Source organism: Mustelus asterias, chromosome 13 (genome assembly GCF_964213995.1).
Source record: "Mustelus asterias chromosome 13, sMusAst1.hap1.1, whole genome shotgun sequence".
In the NCBI taxonomy this organism is placed as follows: Eukaryota; Metazoa; Chordata; class Chondrichthyes; order Carcharhiniformes; family Triakidae; genus Mustelus; species Mustelus asterias.
This window is the reverse complement of record NC_135813.1, coordinates 107,880,042-107,900,006: the sequence shown is the minus strand read 5'-3', so window position 1 is coordinate 107,900,006 and position 19,965 is coordinate 107,880,042. Positions and strand designations below refer to the sequence as shown.

Below are 19,965 nucleotides of genomic sequence, written 5' to 3'. Positions count from 1 at the left end.
GTCCTGTCAGTCCTTCATAACTCTTATAGATCAAAAATCTGTCTAACCTCACCGTGAATGTATTCAATGACCCAGCTCCACTGCTCTCTGGAGTAGAGAATTCTAAAGATTAACAACCCTCAGAAGAAATTTCTCCTCATCTGCCTCTTGTGAGAGAATGTTCCCTCCCTTAAACCAGAAGCAATGAGGTGGACTGTAATCTCCCCTGCCTTCATTATGGAGATTAGCAGCTATTAAATTGGAGCTATTACTGGCCTGGGTTTCTCAGCTCAGCCATCGAGACAGCCAACACAAAACATCTTATATTATTTTACATTGGGTCTTATGGCAATCAATCAGGGAAAAATCATCCCATCATGACCTCCACATTCATATTCAGGAACTATCCACTTCAAAAGGTGGTGGTACAGTGGTTAGCACTGCTGCCTCACAGTGCCAGGGAGCCAGGTTCGATTCCCAGTCTGTGTGGAGTCTGAACTCTCTCCACGTGTCTGCGTGGGTTTCCTCCGGGTGCTCCAGTTTCCTCCCACAGTCCGAAAGACGTGCTGGTTAGGTGCATTGGCCATGTAAAGTTCTCCCTCAGTGTTACCCGAACAGGCGCCAGAGTGTGGCGACTAGGGAATTTTCACAGTAACTTCATTGCAGTGTTAATGTAAGCCTACTTGTGACACTAATAAAGTAAACTAAAAAAAATGTAGATTTTTAAAACCTTAACACTGAGATTGGCGGTTGTCATGTACACAATGGTAGGTGCATATGATAAATGCATGAGTGTACTAATCTTAGTCCTTGACCAATCAGAATTTTCCCCTTTACTGATGTCATCATACCAAAATTGAATGAATCAAAATGTAGCGGTTTCACTAGATGACACAGTTACGTATTTAATTATGGTGCACTAAATATTGAATGAAATCCTCTGGCATTGGAGTTTCCTAGCGGTGAGTTTGGTGAGCTCATATGCATGAACATTAGGAGACTGGCTTTATGTCATAGCGGTTAAAGAAGGCTTCTGTTCTGGAGGTGCTATTAACACTTCAGAAATTCAAAGAGGCAGAAACGTCTCTTTTTGTTAATTGGCAGATGCTAAAATAAGAATTATGTTGCTGTCAGGGAGGCCTTGGTTGACCAATGGAGCAATTTGACAGACGGGCGAAATGGGAGTCAGAAAGTATGCTGCCAGCTTGTATGGTGATCCTGATCAAGAATGCATGTCATGCAGAGAATGTGTGACATTATAGGTCAGAGAAATACCATAGAGTACATAATGATTTAAGACTGAATGCCAATTTAGAAATTGGAGGTGCTAGCCAGATGAATGCAAAACTGATTTGCACTTGGCTTGGATTGTTGTCAGACTGCTTCCGTTGCTGTGGGGAGAATGCTAAATATTGAGATCCTATTGTTTGATTTGTTTTTAAACGGAGCAGTATGTCCTTCTCCCACACAGAGTATCTGTTCCTTCAATACAAGTTGAGAAAAGGGCCAAAAAAAAAAGCAAGATAATTTATTATCTGTAGGCTGTCATCTAAAGGGACAAACTTCCTGAGGTTGTCTTACTTGTTTCAGCAGAATCACGGAAACCAAGAAAATTGCTTAGATGCTGTCCAGACTATTTTTCTAAGGTTTCTGCAGCTATTATGCTGAATTATGGCCAAGTGTCACATATACCCTTTCCAGGCAAGGATGAGAGCTAAGATCATGAACAATTGTTCAGATAACTGTACAAGTTTGTTGTGTTTGCAGGGACAAAAAGAACCTTGCACTGTTCCAGCAAAACAAGGCAAGGAGTCTAACAACACCAGGTTAAAGTCCAACAGGTTTATTTGGTAGCAAACGCCACTAGCTTTCGGAGCACTGCTCCTTCGTCAGATGCAGTGGAAATCTGCCACTCCATCTGACGAAGGAGCAGCGCTCCGAAAGCTAGTGGCGTTTGCTACCAAATAAACCTGTTGGACTTTAACCTGTTGTTAGACTCCTTACTGTGTTTACATGACCAGCAAAACAATGCAGACACAGCAATGTAAACAATAAGATCCATGTGTAATGAAAGATAAGCACCTGTGAAACTTCCTAACAAACGTCTCAGCTCCTTAAATCCACATCTCAATATTGAATATGGATTGTTTCATCAATGGTGTCACAGTGTGGATTTTGTTTTGGGTGTGATGCTTACCTGCTCTGGGATACAAGGTCATCCTGGTTAACACCAGCATGATGTCGAGATGCCGGCGTTGGAGATCTCTACTGCCTCCCAAAGATACACAAGGCAACCACACCCAGCCGTCCCATCGTTTCAGGCAATGGAACCCTGTGCGAGAACCTCTCTGGCTGTGCCGAGGGCATCTTAAAACCCAATGTACAAAGAACCCCCAGCTTTTGTCGCGACACTACGGACTTCCTGCAGAAACTCAGCGCACATGGAGCAGTTGAACCAGGAGCACTCCTCGTCACAATGGACGTCTCGGCACTCTACACCAGCATCCCCCACGATGATGGCATTGCTGCAACCGCCTCAGTACTCAATGCCGTCAACTGCCAGTTTCCAGATGCAATTTTACAACTCATCCGCTTCATCCTGGACCACAATGTCTTCACCTTCAACAACCAGTTCTTCATCCAGACACACGGAACAGCCATGGGGACCAAATTCGCACCTCAATATGCCAACATCTTCATGCACAGGTTCGAACAAGACTTCTTCACTGCACAGGACCTTCAACTGATGCTATACACTAGATACATCGATGATATTTTCTTCCTTTGGAGTCATGGTGAGCAATCACTGAAACAACTATATGATGACATCAACAAGTTCCATCCCACCATCAGACTCACCATGGACTACTCTCCGGAATCGGTTGCATTCTTGGACACACGCATCTCCATTAAGGACGGTCACCTCAGCACCTCACTGTACCGCAAGCCCACGGATAACCTCATGATGCTCCATTTCTCCAGCTTCCACCTTAAACACGTTAAAGAAGGCATCCCCTACGGACATGCCCTCCGAATACACAGGATCTGCTCAGATGAGGAGGATCGCAACAGACACCTCCAGACGCTGAAAGATGCCCTCATAAGAACAGGATATGGCGCTCGACTCATCGATCAACAGTTCCGACGCGCCACAGCGAAAAACCGCACCGACCTCCTCAGAAGACAAACATGGGACACGGTGGACAGAGTACCCTTTGTCGTCCAGTACTTCCCCGGAGCGGAGAAGCTACGGCATCTCCTCCGGAGCCTTCAACATGTGATTGATGAAGACGAACATCTCGCCAAGGCCATCCCCACACCCCCACTTCCTGCCTTCAACCGCGCAACCTCAAACAGACCATTGTCCGCAGCAAACTATCCAGCCTTCAGGCGAACAGTGACCACGACACCACACAACCCTGCCACAGCAACCTCTGCAAGACGTGCCAGATCATCGACACGGATGCCATCATCTCACGTGAGAACACCATCTACCAGGTACACGGTACCTAGTCTTGCAACTCGGCCAACGTTGTCTACCTGATACGCTGCAGGAAAGGATGTCCCGAGGCATGATACATTGGGGAAACCATGCAGACGCTACGACAATGGATGAATGAACACCGCTCGACAATCACCAGGCAAGACTGCTCTCTTCCTGTGGGGGAGCACTTCAGCAGTCACGGGCATTCAGCCTTGGATCTTCAGGTAAGCGTTCTCCAAGGCGGCCTTCACGACACACGACAGCACAGAGTCGCTGAGCAGAAACTGATAGCCAAGTTCCGCACACATGAGGATGGCCTAAACCGGGATGTTGGATTTATGTCACATTATCAGTAACCCCCACAGCTTGCCTCCTGGACTTGCAGGCTGTCCTGACTGGAGACAATACACATCTCTTTAACCTGTGCTTAATGCTCCCTCCACTCACATTGTCTGTATCTTTAAGACCTGGCTGGCTGTAGGGATTTGCATTCTAATCAGTATTCTGTAACTTGATTTTGTGTCTCTGTGCCCTGTTTGAGAGTACATTTCCACTCCATCTGACGAAGGAGCAACCCTCCGAAAGCTTATGGTATTTGCTACCAAATAAACCTGTTGGACTTTAACCTGGTGTTGTGAGACTTCTTACTGTGTAACACCAGCCTATCAGGGGCTGGTACCAGAAAAGGGGAGGTGTGGGTTGGGGGGGGCAGTGCGGATGGAGGATACCTCAGCACCTTTATACAGAACTGGAACGGTGAGTCATATCAGTAAAATGACATGGTTGGATTAGTCTTTGAAAGCTCTATTCACATTGATTCTGAAAGCTAGATGCTGCAACGATCCCTTTACTTTAGTTAATTATGTTGAGCTAGTTTTCCAGTATGGGTAGGGAAGGAACTATAGTACCACAAAAAGTGGTTGCAAGTACATATTTTTAAACAGTCACCTTAAATAATGCTTCTCCAACATTATAAATTTAAAATAAGAAAGGAAAGTTAACTTTTAGCTGTCATGCTTGTACTATAGCATTATTAAAACAAATTCAGTCTGATATAATGTAAAGCTACTAGCAATAATTCAAGGTGGTAAGAAAAAAGTACCAAAACAGCTATTACCTGGATCCATTGCTGATAAGAATGCTCTCCCTTATTGTTAACGTGCAGTAATACCAGACCAACAGGAAATTAAAGATTTCATCAATTACCCTGGTAATAAAGGTAAAAAAAAATTAAAAATAGTAACTAAACCAAGATCAAGTTCACAACAGTTGCGTTCCTTACCAATGATGAAGTTTGTTCAACTAAAGGTACATTTTTATTTAAAGAAAATGAATAATTTTATGGGTTTTACCAGCACAGGTGGTTGTAGACATCCATTTCTGCCTTCCATCTAGCAAGCTGACCCTATTTCCATCAGAGTACATGGTACACAAATGGATTATCTTTGTGCACAATGGGATCCCTAATTTTTTTTTTAAGTGCATAAGCAGTTTCCTTAAAGTGTGTGGTCCTTTTAAATTTTTGGGTAGCTACACATCTGTGGTGATTTGTGCATGTAGGGACTTTTGGGTTGCTGTGCAACAGAGGGAATATTAGATAACAACTTATATTTATATAAGCGTCTTTATTGTAATAAAACATCCCACAGTGCTTTATGTGACTACTGCGGGGTGCATGGCATATTTGCTTGTGATGTAAAAATAGTACAACCTACATGCAACACAAATTGTGCCATACTTTCATCTGATTAGCTTAACTTCATATTTATAAATCACCAAAGGGAAAAAATGACTATGCTTAGTTGCTAGATTGTAAACTGCACAAATAAAATTCAGTTAAATATTAACAATAGCTTGAAACAGGTAATCAGCAAGAGCAAAACATTTTAAAAGTGATCATATTGCAAGAATTATTTATTTAAATGTTTTCCCAACCCAATGAGTTACACTCAAGTTGGACAGTTAAATGACATGTCTTGCAATTGGATCAATAAATCTGTCTGATGAATTACTCTATTATCTTTGAAAAGTGTCCACAAACATTTTTCTTCACAGATCTCTTGCAGTGTGACAAGGCTTGGGCTTGACGTTTAATTGTGTTGAGGCATTTGTTGGTCTAACTCATCCTTTGCTTGCCATGTGCATCGTGCATGTGCCATTTGTCCTATTTCCTAAAATGGTTCTTTTCAATATTATTCTAGATATAATTTTTCTGGAAATTTGAACATTTTGTTCATTCTATTTTAGTTACATTATTACATTATTGTACCTTTACAATTAATTTTACTTCTCCTCGCTATTTATAGTTTGTTCTCCAACTCAAATATTCCTTAAAGCAAAAGAAAAACAACATAGCTGCTTTGTTCAATGTCCTGAGATGATCTTGTTTCAGTCCTGCATATCAAATTCAATTACACTGCAAAACACCAGAAAATGTCATGCTAATACTCAGACTTTACAGTAGATGGAGTATTACTAAAAAGTCACAATTTACCATAGCACGCAGACACTAAATGCTATTTAATGCAAGAAAGGATGGAATGAAAAAAATGGTTCACGATGTTAAGTTCATTACACAGTGAAAAACCATGCTGAGCGCAGGAAATAACCAAAAATAAATAAAAAGAGACAAAGGCTGTATGGAAATTGATCAGCGGGGAGCATAAAAGTGAATCAAAAGCCTTTACAAATCTATGTGTTTACAAATAGAAGGGTAGGGCCAACATAGCATCAATAAGGAGAACTTCTTGTGGAGGTTGAGGGTATGGCTGAGTTACTAAATGAGCGCTTTGTGTGTGTTTTTTTCTGAAGAAGTGGATGCTGTCAATGTTACAGCAAAGGAGAAAGGAGCAGAGAAATTGGATAGGAAAAAAGTGGATACACCAAAGAAATTGCAGCGTTCGAAGCAGAAAAGTCACGGGTTGCAGCCCATTCAAACCACAAGCTGCTGAGGGATGGGTGAAAATTACACAGGCTCTGGCCACAATCTTGCTCAGACATGCGTGTTGCAGATGTTGCAGACTTGTTTGAAAAGGAGAGAAAGATAAACTCAGGGAAAAATCTAAAGGGCAACAGCGAAAATTCAGGAATTTTGACTAGACTAATTGCACAGATCTTTCGCGGGGTCAGAAAAGGAATGATAGGCGGTGGCTTCTTTCTGTGCTGTATCATTCTATTATACCACAAAATAGAATTTATCTACTCCTCATGTCCAAATGCGTTCTCCATTTTTGAAGAAATTCTTTTCCTGTGCATCTCCACAGGGATGTGGCATTACAGGCCTGGTTCATCCTTATTCATTAGGAAGGAGCGAAACCTAAACTAGTAATCACCACAAGCTCAGCCTGTGTATCAGCTAGTGTCTGGCGCTGCATGGTAAAAGATGCTTCGTTGCACAGTTGGCTTGGGGAGATGATGGGATTGTTGGATAGCAATTATTTGCCAAGCTATTCTTTCCTGAGGTGCAGTTCTAAGGACAATAGTGCCCTCTGGTTCCTTGAAGTTACAATTCTTTACAAATTAACTGGACAATTAGGTGCATGCATGCCCATTTGTGAATGTTTTGGTGCGCAGCACAGTCAAGCCTGAATCCCATTAACATTCACATCCATGCATGCATTTCCTGCATAGCGTCTGAATAGCAGCCTGATCAATTTGCTCTTTCTATAGCCAGAACACAGACCAATTTCAGTCTGCCCACTGGCAACCTGGAGCACATTAGCTAGCACAGCACAGAAACATCTGTAAAGTTTACACTGAGCCATCCAGATAAATCATGCCACATTAAAAAGCATTTAAATGCAGAGGGCATAATTTTCAGTCCAAGCGCAGGTGGTAAAATGGTAGTTGCAAACTGACTGCCCATTAAACGACATGCCAAATGTTCCTTCCTATTGACTTAAATAAAGGAAAAATTGTGCAATGCATATGACATGCTGCTGATCTTTCACTGATAATTTTCTACCCCTATCAAAATTTATTATGAACCCTGGAAAGTTTAAAATTACAGTTGCATTATTGAATTATCAAAATTTATGCATTGTGAAATTTGGACTCAGAACAAAAATTAGTTATGCTGGAGACTGCCCAGAGGACTCTCCTGCACAAAACATTGCCCCCTGTTTTTATCAAGTCATTATATAACTAGGAAAAGCATTTATAAAGAAAATAGAACAGAATAATTGTCCTCTAACAGATTCAATTATATACATAAAAGCAAAAAGTATACAACAAAATTGTCACAGAAATAAATTAATGTAAAATCAATGCTGTACTGCTGTAGACTGAGTTGAAATCACATCACTTCAATGCAGGAGCTTTAACCAAGACCTATCCCAGGCTGTTGCAATGTAATTCTTTTCTGTTTGCAGTTTCAGGGGTTACAAGTAGAATAAGTCAGAGCAGTCATAATACGGTTCCTCATGGACATCAGATCACTGTGCCATTTGTTACTAAACCATGTGGTCCCACTGAAAATGGCCAGAATACTACGAAGAATGTAAATAAAATTCAATTGTGCAATTTAAGATTTAAGATAGGAAAGGGAAATAAAGTGTGCATTTGGTCAATGCAGAAAGCAGACACTGGGTCCAAATTAAAAACTTTCCAGCACTATCAATCTTTGGTTCTTCCAAGTTGCATTCTGTTGCTGAAAGATTGGTGCCATCAGAGAATGCTTAAGGTGTTCACTCTCCCACTCATCTCACTTCCCAATGTAAATTGCAGCAAGTAAAACAGGACCATCAGAAAAGAGGGTACATGGGCATCAACTGTTTCAGGATGTATAATAGCAAAGCGTTATGTTTATATAAACAATGTCCAACATGACCGAACTGTTTCAAGCCCTATTTTCAGATGGACATGAACGATAGTATTTAAATAATTCAGTTTTAATTTAAATGTAATATTGCAACTGTCCTTCCAATTGAAGGATGGACAAAACAAAACCTTTACCTATTCAGCAGAAACATGCAAGATATCGCACCAAGTAACAAGATGATGGTCAGATAAAGTTTGAATTTTTCATATTCATCTTTGTAGGCAAACCTGTGAAAACATTGTCAGGACAATGGTTAGGTCTTTTCACAAATGGAATGAAACAAAGCAAAAATTTCACACCTTCTCCTTTCAGTTTTAGAATCGTTCTTCAAATCCTAGCTTTCAGACAGGGCAAACATTCACATGACAGGGCAAACTCAATTAGTGTTTCTCAGATGTTAATGGTTTCAGATAGATATTTCATTAAATTCAAAAGCAGCTACCTAGTGGGAAAAAAAGGGCATACATGAAATCAATTAATTTCAATCAGCAGTGTATTTCAGATCTTTGGGACACAGGAATAATTGTATGATTTCTGCAGCTTTTATTGATTTATGATTTAGGAGTATCCGATTGCACATTTTCATAAGTTCTCATTCATTTAAATCTTTGTGTAATAATAAATTCTGGCTTTGGTTTAACTGTATCCTGCTGTGGGATCCCTCCTCCTTGACTGTCCAAGCCTTTATTCAGTATATTTTCAAAATGCATAACATACATTTTATTCACAGGATAAACTGTATGGATAAATACAAAGTGTGATGACAAAAAAAGGATGATAAGTTATAGCATTAACACTCAGTGCCAACGGAGAATGATTAGTGTGTTCATCTGACCCACCCACCCCCCCTCACTTCCCAATGCAAGTTGTAGCAAGTAAAGTTGGACCATCCTCCTGCAGAAAAGAGGACACATGGGCCTCAGCAGTATACTGTACCTCTGAGTGAGTGGGCAACAGGAGCTATCTTGAAGCAAGCTGTCAACCAATCTTTCAGCAACGGAATTTAGAGCAAACTAAAGAATTATGGTGTTAGCTTATATCGAGAAAATTTAAGAGAAGTTTAAGTTATCCAGCACAGGTAGAGGTGGTTCCCATAAGACATGGGAGCAGAATTAGGCCACTCGGCCCATCAGGTCTGCTCTGCCATTCAATCATGGCTGATATTTTTCCCATCCCCATTCTCCATCCAGAAAATAGCCATTTTTAAAAATGGTAAACTCCAAACAGGTATATATAGTTTTGAATGATCAGAATTGTAATTACATAGATATAATAAATTGATCATTTTCAATATACACGAACAACAATGGGCCAAGTTTTATTGTAATGGGGCATCTAAATAGTGGCTGCTGTTCTAAAAAGTAGAAAATGCTGGAAATACTCACTAGATCTGGCCAAAGGTTCACTAATTTCTTTTGGAGGTGATTTATTTAAGTGCGCAGTGTGGCCTTGCATGTGTGGTAATTTAAGAGGCTGACTTGTGCACAGCCTGTGCAGAGACTTTTGGGTTGCTGCATGGCCACGAGGCTTGCAGATAACATTGTTTCCCTCTCCACAGATGCCGCCAGAACGAGAGATAACACTTCAGGTCAATGACCTTATATCAAAAGTCATCATCAGAAGCATCAACACAAAACATTCTCTCCAAAGATGCTGCCAGACCTGCTAAATATTTCTAGTATTTTCCGTTTTTATTTCAGATTTTTGCCACTACAATACTTTGTTTTTGCATTGGTGCCTCTTGCGAGTTAAAACATGCCTTTGTATATTTAGGTTTATACATTTTTGTGTGACAAGTTGCTGAATGAGTGAGCTCATAACGTCACAGTGAGAGCAACAGGACACCTGGGATCCGAGTGAACAGGGCAAGCATTACATATCTCCTAACCCAATCAGATTGAAGGATTGCGAATTTAACAGCAAAAGGACTGAAAAAGAAGTGTAAATTATAGTGAGTAAATTCAATATCAAATCAGGCATAGAGACAAAATGTAAAAAAATAGTTTAAAATGATCAACAATTTAAATTACTTGCACACTTGCAATATTTCATTTTCAGTGCCAAAAGCCTATTTGATAGCAATTAACATCACTTCATTAGAAGAGTACTTAAACTGGAATAGTCAAAGCTTAACTTTACGGCAAGTTTGCTTTGTATCCACCATGTAAATATTGTAACTTCTGCCATTCAAATGGTGGGCCAAACAGTAAGATGTTGTTTTCATGAATCTAATAAAAGAACAGTGTAACTTGGACAGTAAATGTGGACATTCACATTTAACTGCACATCTGCACTTTGGCTGATGTTCCTATAGCAATTGTACATGAGTAACATGAGCACCATTAGTTTCACCACTGTTTTCACAGGAAAAACTGGGGCAATACGAAATGAACTGTATGGAGTGGCATGTACTGGGAACAATATTGGACCCTGATGCAATGAGTGGCATCTCGGCCTTTTGGCTAAGATGCAAATGAAGTCAAGCCTTGGAGGAGGTGCAATGCCGACTCCAATCAGCTTGGATCATGTAGATCAAGCCCAAAACAGGAGATGAGAGCCCTGTCTTGTCAGCTTGGATTGGGAATGTCTCAACTTGTTGAGACTCTGAATTGGACTTGATTTGATTGAATGGGAATAAAAAAAATTTTTAAATGAGTGGCAATGGTGCTGTGATATAATTTTGTTTTCGCCCATGACTTTATTGCCTGCTCCAGATGATTGGCTTATGAGGTATGTGGAGAATGTGGCTGGTATGTCCACAAGTAAACCAGGAATGTAGGTAAAATTTGAAGCAAATTCTTTGTTCCTCAGTTTCAGAATAGAAGATTTTATTCCAGTTGCTCAATTGCTACTTTGTATGGCTATGGTTTCTCTACCATCAGCTTAGTGGAACGCACAGGCTTCACTGTTGAGAAAACTTCAAAGCCGACTCAATGAAATGTTGGAGATATTACAATGCGGTGTCCAGGAAATTGTGCGCTGAATTCAGTTCAGCAGTAAGCTTGGGTTACCTTTAAGGATGTCACATTGCACCTTTTGGCAGAAACAAATGGCAAGAGGATTTGCAATAGTTTTAATTTATGTTCACTGGATTTCTTACAGAATTTTACTAAACTAAGTGATGAACAACAGGAAGCAATTTGTACTTCCTGTCTCTGAACTAGAATTGGTGCTTGGAACAAGAGGAATGACAAATGGAAAGGGACGCAAACATAAGTGGGCTTTTAATTTTAAAAGAAAATCCCAGTATCATAAATTGACTAGTGAGGTGAAAATTAAAGAGTGTTTATTGTGGCTGATAACTGTGGTGGTAAATTCACTAAACACTGATTTGGTACAAATTAAAGGAATTCCAAACATATCAAGTTTGATTCCTGGTCTGTGCAGTGTAATCTGATTGGAACACTATAAATTTACATGAGAAGCCCTGTGAGGTCATGGGGAAATAGGTCAAGAGTTCTTACTCATGATCACTATATAGTTAGAAAGTGCAGGTACGCTCATCAGGTAAGAACAGGACTGGGTTCACTTGTGATGCCCTCGGAAGTTAAATATTCTGCTGACATCGTCTCAATTCACACATTAAGAATGACTTCTTGGACTAATGCCAGGGGGCTGCTGGCACCATGGAATTATACCCTGGGAGAAGTTAAAACCTTCATAAAAGGGAAGAAAACAAAATATTAAAAACTCTCTCTTTGCAAAACTATCGGAGAAGCAAAGTAAGCAATCAAAAGCATTGGAAAGCGGCTGGAAGATAGTTATTAAAGACAGACCAAGAAATTAATTGGTATTACTTAGCCTGCTTGCTGAGAAGCGTTACATTCACATTTCCAAGCACCAGGTTTAAGTATAGCCTGAAAGGAGGAAAAACAAACATTAAAATATGTACTTTAACCGTCTTTCAAATATTCTATTTGAATATTAACATTAATGCTGACAAAAATTGGAGCTAAAGTTGTCTTATGTTAATTCCATGAAGAAAATATAAATATACAGAACTTGGGTAAAAAAAACACAGCCTGACGATATATCAATTAAGATTGCTGGAAAATAACATAGAAAAACTACAGCACAAACAGGCCCTTCGGCCCACAAGTTGTGCCGAACACATCCCTACCTTCTAGACCTACCTATAACCCTCTATCCTATTAAGCTCCATGTACTCATTCAGGAGTCTCTTAAAAGACCCTATTGAGTTCGCCTCCACCACCACTGACGGCAGCCGATTCCACTCGCCCACCACCCTCTGTGTGAAAAACTTCCCCCGAACATTTCCCCTGTACCTACACCCCAGCACCTTAAACCTGTGTCCTCTCATAGCAGACATTTCCACCCTGGGAAAAAGCCTCTGAGAGTCCACCCGATCTATGCCTCTCAACATCTTATATACCTCTATTAGGTCTCCTCTCATCCTTCGTCTCTCCAAGAAGAAAAGACCAAGCTCCCTCAGCCTATCCTCATAAGGCATGCCACTCATTCCAGGCAACATCCTTGTAAATCTCTTCTGCACCCTTTCAATCTTTTCCACATCCTTCCTATAGTGAGGTGACCAGAACTGAGCACAGTACTCCAAGTGGGGTCTGACGAGGGTCTTATATAGCTGCATCATTATCCCATGACTCCTAAACTCAATCATAAGAACATAAGAACATAAGAAATAGGAGCAGGAGTAGGCCATCTAGCCCCTCGAGCCTGCCCCGCCATTCAATAAGATCATGGCTGATCTGACGTGGATCAGTACCACTTACCCGCCTGATCCCCATAACCCTTAATTCCCTTACCGATCAGGAATCCATCCATCCGCGCTTTAAACATATTCAGCGAGGTAGCCTCCACCACCTCAGTGGGCAGAGAATTCCAGAGATTCACCACCCTCTGGGAGAAGAAGTTCCTCCTCAACTCTGTCTTAAACCGACCCCCCTTTATTTTGAGGCTGTGTCCTCTAGTTTTAACTTCCTTACTAAGTGGAAAGAATCTCTCCGCCTCCACCCTATCCAGCCCCCGCATTATCTTATAAGTCTCCATAAGATCCCCCCTCATCCTTCTAAACTCCAACGAGTACAAACCCAATCTCCTCAGCCTCTCCTCATAATCCAAACCCCTCATCTCCGGTATCAACCTGGTGAACCTTCTCTGCACTCCCTCCAATGCCAATATATCCTTCCTCATATAAGGGGACCAATACTGCACACAGTATTCCAGCTGCGGCCTCACCAATGCCCTGTACAGGTGCATCAAGACATCCCTGCTTTTATATTCTATCCCCCTCGCAATATAGGCCAACATCCCATTTGCCTTCTTGATCACCTGTTGTACCTGCAGACTGGGCTTTTGCATCTCATGCACAAGGACCCCCAGGTCCCTTTGCACGGTAGCATGTTTTAATTTGTTTCCATTGAGATAGTAATCCCATTTGTTATTATTTCCTCCAACGTGTATAACCTCGCATTTCTCAACGTTATACTCCATTTGCCATATCCTCGCCCACTCACTCAGCCTGTCCAAATCTCTCTGCAGATCTTCTCCGTCCTCCACACGATTCACTTTTCCACGTATCTTTGTGTCGTCTGCAAACTTTGTTACCCTACACTCCGTCCCCTCCTCCAGATCATCTATATAAATGGTAAATAGTTGCGGCCCGAGTACCGATCCCTGCGGCACGCCACTAGTTACCTTCCTCCAACCGGAAAAACCCTTGATTGATAAAGGCCAGCACACCATACGCCTTCTTAACCACCTCCTCCACCTGCGGGGCAGATTTCAGAGTCCTATGGACCCGGACCCCAAGGTCCTTCTGATCCTCTACAGTACTAAGAGTCTTTCCCTTTATATTGTACTCCTTCATCCCATTTGACCTACCAAAATGGACCACGACGCATTTATCTGGGTTGAAGTCCACCTGCCACTTCTCTACCCAGTCTTGCATCCTACCTATGTCCCTCTGTAACTTCTGACATCCCTCCAGACTATCCACAACCCCACCAACCTTCGTGTCGTCAGCAAACTTACCAACCCATCCCTCCGCTTCCTCATCCAGGTCATTTATGAAAATGACAAACAGCAAGGGTCCCAGAACAGATCCCTAGGGCACACCACTGGTGACCGACCTCCGTTTAGAAAAAGACCCATCTATACCCACTCTCTGCCTCCTTTGGGCAAGCCAGTTCTGGATCCACCGGGCAGCAGCCCCTTGGATCCCATGCCCTCTCACTTTTACTAGAAGCCTTGCATGGGGGACCTTATCGAACGCCTTGCTAAAATCCATATAAACCACATCTACCGCCTTCCCTTCGTCAATGTGTTTAGTCACATTTTCGAAGAACTCCACCAGGCTCGTAAGGCACAATCTGCCCTTGACAAAGCCATGCTGAGTATTCTTGAGCATACCAAACCTCTCTAAATGCTCATATATCTTGTCCCTCAGGATCTTCTCCATCAGTTTACCAACCACTGAGGTTAGACTCACCGGTCGGTAATTACCTGGGCTATCCCTATTCCCCTTCTTGAAAATAGGAACCACATCCCCAATCCTCCGGCACCTCTCCCGTCTCCATCGACGACGCAAAGATCATTGCCAGAGGCTCTGCAATCTCTTCCCTCGCCTCCCACAGTAACCTGGGGTACATCCCATCCGGACCCGGCGACTTATCTATCTTGATGCCATTCAAAGATTCCAGCACAACCTCTTTCTTAAAGTCCACATACTCAATCCTTTCAGTCCACCGCACGCCCGCAGTACACCCACCCAGGTCCTTCTCCTCTGTGAAAATCGAGGCAAAATACTCATTGAGCACCTCTGCCATTTCTACTGGTTCCGTACAGACTTTCCCGCCTTCACCTTTTATAGGCCCTATTCCGTCACGTCTCATCCTTTTACTCTTCACATATTTATAGAACGCCTTAGGGTTCTCCTTAATCCTACCTCCCAGGGCCTTCTCGTGACCCCTTCTGGCTCTCCTAATTTCCTTCTTTAGTCCCTTCCTACAAGCCGTATAGTATACTCTTCTAAATCCCTATCTTCGCCAAGCTCTCTGAGCCTTTTGTACGCTTTCCTTTTCTTCTTGACTAGGTCCCGCACAGCTTTCGTGCACCATGGTTCCTTTAACCGACCAACACCTCTTGTGCTAGTGAGGTTAATTCTGGAAGAATCATCTTTGTTAGCAAAACCCAATCCCCTTTATTCTTTCCACTCACCAACAGCTAGTAAATTAGAATGAATCTGAAACATGGGATTTTGGTGAAATTTCCATACTAATATAGATTTTGAGAGGTTTACAAACATTTTATTAATGACCACAATCTAGGTGATACAATTTAAAATAAAAATTCATTCTACAACTTCCTCCCATTTTTTGAAGGGCAACATTGATACCCGCACATTACTCTAATGTTTAAAAACACCACATATTACTGGCATGCTAAAAGTGAACAATTCTCAACTGTGTGGCAATCGAGTGTTTTAACTGTCCTCACTAGCTCCAGGCCAGTAAGGAAACAAAGTATTCCTAATTTCAATGTCTATTTGGTGATCTTGGTGGAAATTTGCATGTGTGGATATTGGTTTCAGAACACAAATGGACTTTGTTTTAGCTCTCCTTATAGGTCCATGCCAATATTTTACTCTTCAGGTTCATACTAAAAATACGAGGAAATTTGGCATGTCCACTACGACTCTCACCAACTTTTACAGGTGCACCATAGAAAGCATTCTTTCTGGTTGTATCACAGTTTGGTATGGGTCCTGCTCTGTCCAAGACTGCAAAAAACTACAAAGGATCGTGAACGAAGCCCAGTCCATCACGCAAACCAGCCTCACATCCATTGACACCGTCTACACTTCCCACTGCCTCGGAAAGCAGCCAGCATAATCAAAGACCTCACGCACCCACACATACTCTCTTCCACCTTCTTGTCCGGAAAAAGATACTAAAGTCTGAGGTCATGTACCAAATGACTCGAACAGCTTCTTCCCTGCTGCCATCAGACTTTTGAATGGACCTACCTCGTATCAAGTGGATCTTTCTCTGCACCCTCGCTGTGACTGTAACACTACATTCTGCACTCTCTCCTTTCCTTCTCTATGTACAGTATGCTTTGTCCATATAGCGCGGAAGAAACAATACTTTTCACTGTATACTAATACATGTGACAAAAATAAATCAATTAGAAAATCAAATCATACCATTGGAGCAATAACCTAGAGTGTACCTGGTGTCAGAGTTCATATTGTCCTGCATCTCCTGCACTCCTACTTATTCAACTCACCTTCTTGACTCCCGTACCAGCTAATACTCTTCCTTCTTTCCAGGTTATTACCCAGTCACCCCTTCCCTTCAAAATTTCCCTTCTCCAAAAAAACAACTTTCTATCCTCTCCAATTACCACTCCATTTCCTAATTATGAAAATGACAGATTTATATAGTGCATTTATACAGTGTCTTTCCTAACCTCAGGACATAGAATCATAGGAAGTTTATGGCACAGAAAGAGGCCATTTGACCTATCGTGTCTGCCCCACCTAGCCCAATTCCACTTTCCAGCATTTGGTCTGTAGCCTTATAGATTACACACTCAAGGTGCCTAACCCAGGCACCTTTTAAATGAATTGAGGTTTTTGCCTCCACTACCCTTTCAGGCGGGGAGTTTCAGATCCTTACCACCCTCTGGATTAAAAAAGGTTTTCCTCCTCTCCCTTCCTATCTTTGTACCAATCACTTTAAATTTAATGATGCCCTTGAGTCTAGTCACTGATCTCTCTGCCAAAATAAATAGGCCCTTACCCTCCACTCCATCCAGGTCCCTCAAGTTTGTACATCCCAAGAAAATATCTCCTCAGCCTCCTCTATTTCAATGAGAACAACCCCAACCTATCTAATCTTTCCTCAGCTTCATTTTTCCAGTCCTGGTAACATCCGTGTAAATCTCCTTCGTGGCCTCTTTTTAGTGCAGTTATAACCTATCAGCAATGAGGTGATCAGAACTGCCCACAGTACTCAAGTTGTGGCCTAATTAATGATTACTCAGTTCCAGCATAATCCCCCACTCTTAGATTCTAGACTGCAGCAAATAAAGGAAAAGATTCCATGTGCCTTCTTAGCCACCTTATCACCCTGCTCTGCTGCCTTCAGGGAACTGTGAACATTCACCCTAAGGCCTGTCACTTCCTCTACACTGCTCAGTATTCTCCTATTGTGTATTGCTTTTGTCTTGTTTCACCTCTCCAAATGCATCACCTCACATTTCTCCAGGTTGAATTCCATTTGCCACATTTTTGCCCATTGGACAATCCATTGACATCTTCCTGCTGTTTACAGTTATCCTCCTCAATATCAACCACTCAAGGGCAATCAGAACCTACGCTTTAATGTTTCACGACAGTCCCTCCATCAGATACTGGTGTCAGCCTTAATTATGCATTCAAATCTCTTGACTGGAGAAAAGGACCTTCTGACAGAGGCAAGAGTGCCACCACCACTCGCACCAAAAGTTCTTCAATATGTTGCCTCTCAGCTCTGTGCCCATCTTTCCTAAAATATTCTGTTCAGATTTCTCCAGTTCAGTGTTCACCCTTCACCCTTTCTGCAGAGCCAAAATGGTTCACACTAAAGTCCTGAATAATATTCTCGGTGACTGTGGCACATTATTCCTCTGCAATCTTTAGAACCATAGAACTATAGAAAATTACAGCTCAGAAACAGGCCTTTTGGCCCTTCTTGTCTGTGCCGAACCATTTTATGCCTAGTCCCACTGACCTGCACTTGGACCATATCCCTCCACACCCCTCTCCATCCATGAACCCGTCCAAGTTTTTCTTAAATGTTAAAAGACCCCGCATTTACCACTTTATCCGGCAGCTCATTCCACACTCCCACCACTCTCTGCGTGAAGAAGCCCCCCCTAATATTCCCTTTAAACTTTTCTCCTTTCACCCTTAACCCATGCCCTCTGGTTTTTTTCTCCCCTAGCCTCAGCGGAAAAAGCCTGCTTGCATTCACTCTATCTATACCCATCAAAATCTTATACACCTCTATCAAATCTCCCCTCAATCTTCTACGCTCCAGGGAATAAAGTCCCAACCTATTCAATCTCTCTCTGTAACTCAGCTTCTCAAGTCCCGGCAACATCCTTGTGAACCTTCTCTGCACTCTTTCAATCTTATTTACATCCTTCCTGTAACTAGGTGACTAAAACTGTACACAATACTCCAAATTCGGCCTCACCAATGCCTTATATAACCTTACCATAACACTCCAACTTTTATACTCGATACTCCGATTTATAAAGGCCAATGTACCAAAGGCACTCTTTACAACCCTATCCACCTGTGACGTCACTTTTAGGGAATTCTGTACCTGTATTCCCAGATCCCTCTGTTCAACTGCACTCTTCAGAGTCCTACCATTTACCGAGTACGTTCTTCTTTGGTTTGTCCTTCCAAAGTGCAATATCTCACACTTGTCTGCGTTAAATTCCACTTGCTATTTTTCAGCCCATTTTTCTAGTTGGTCCAAATCCCTCTGCAAGCTTTGAAAACCTTCCTCACTGTCCACTACACCTCCAATCTTTGTATCATCAGCAAACTTGCTGATCCAATTGACCACATTATCATCCAGATCATTGATATAGATGACAAACAACAATGGACCCAACACCGATCCCTGCGGCACACCACTAGTCACAGGCCTCCACTCAGAGAAGCAATCCTCCACAACCACTCTCTGGCTTCTTCCATTGAGCCAGTGTCTTATCCAATTTACTACCTCCCCATGTATACCTAGCGACTGAACCTTCCTAACTAACCTCCCATGAGGGACCTTGTCAAAGGCCTTGCTGAAATCCAGGTAGACAACATCCACCGCCTTCCCTTCATCCACTTTCCTGGTAACCTCCTCGAAAAACTCTAATAGATTGGTCAAACATGACCTACCACGCACAAAGCCATGTTGACTCTCCCTAATAAGTCCCTGTCTATCCAAATATTTGTAGATCCTATCCCTTATCACACCTTCCAATAACTTGCCCACCACCGACGTCAAACTTACTGGCCGATAATTTCCCGGATTTCTTTTGGAACCTTTTTTAAACAATGGAACAACATGAGCCACCCTCCAATCATCCGGCACCTCCCCCGTGAATACTGACATTTTAAATGTCAGTATTCACGAAGTAGGGAAGGAGGTAGAAGAGGGGGAGGGGTAGCATTATTGGTCAGAGATTGTATCACAGTGTCAGAGAGGAGGTTTGATGAGGACTTATCTGTTGAGGTAGTATGGGCGGAGATTAGAAATAGGAGAGGAGAGGTCACCCTGTTGGGAGTCTTTTATAGACCTCCTAAAAGTTCTAGAGAGGTTGAGGAAAGGATTGCGGAGTCAATCCTGCTTAGGAGTGAAAGTAATAGGGCAATTGTTATGGGGGATTTTAACTTGACTAATATTGACTGGAATTGTTATAGCTCTAGCTCGTTAGAGGGGTCAGTTTTTGTTCAAAGCGTGCAGGAAGGTTTTTTGACTCAGTATGTAGACAGGCCAACTAGAGGTGAGGCTATATTGGATCTGGTGCTGGGAAATGAGCCAGACCAGGTGCTAGACTTGGAAGTTGGTGTGCATTTTGGTGATAGTGACCACAATTCGGTTACGTTCACCTTAGTGATGGAAAGGGATAGGCATGAACCTCGGGCCAG

The 19,965-nt window shown here is 42.1% G+C and overlaps 1 protein-coding gene across 4 annotated transcripts in view; it reads right to left on the bottom strand.

Annotated features, from left to right (window-relative positions):
* The window catches only part of tmem120b (transmembrane protein 120B), a 102,725-nt gene that overhangs the window by 28,798 nt on the left and 53,962 nt on the right, over positions 1 to 19,965 (bottom strand). For all 4 annotated transcript variants that reach the window (XR_013499411.1, XM_078227503.1, XM_078227501.1 and 1 more), the window contains exons 4-6: positions 12,080 to 12,139; positions 8,417 to 8,509; positions 4,581 to 4,670 (exon numbers count right to left, since the gene is read on the bottom strand). Coding sequence is in view for 3 of the 4 variants with exons in the window: in XM_078227503.1 (XP_078083629.1) it covers positions 4,581 to 4,670; positions 8,417 to 8,509; positions 12,080 to 12,139 (243 nt within the window). In the remaining variant the exon portion in view is untranslated. The remainder of the gene's footprint in view (positions 1 to 4,580; positions 4,671 to 8,416; positions 8,510 to 12,079; positions 12,140 to 19,965) is intronic.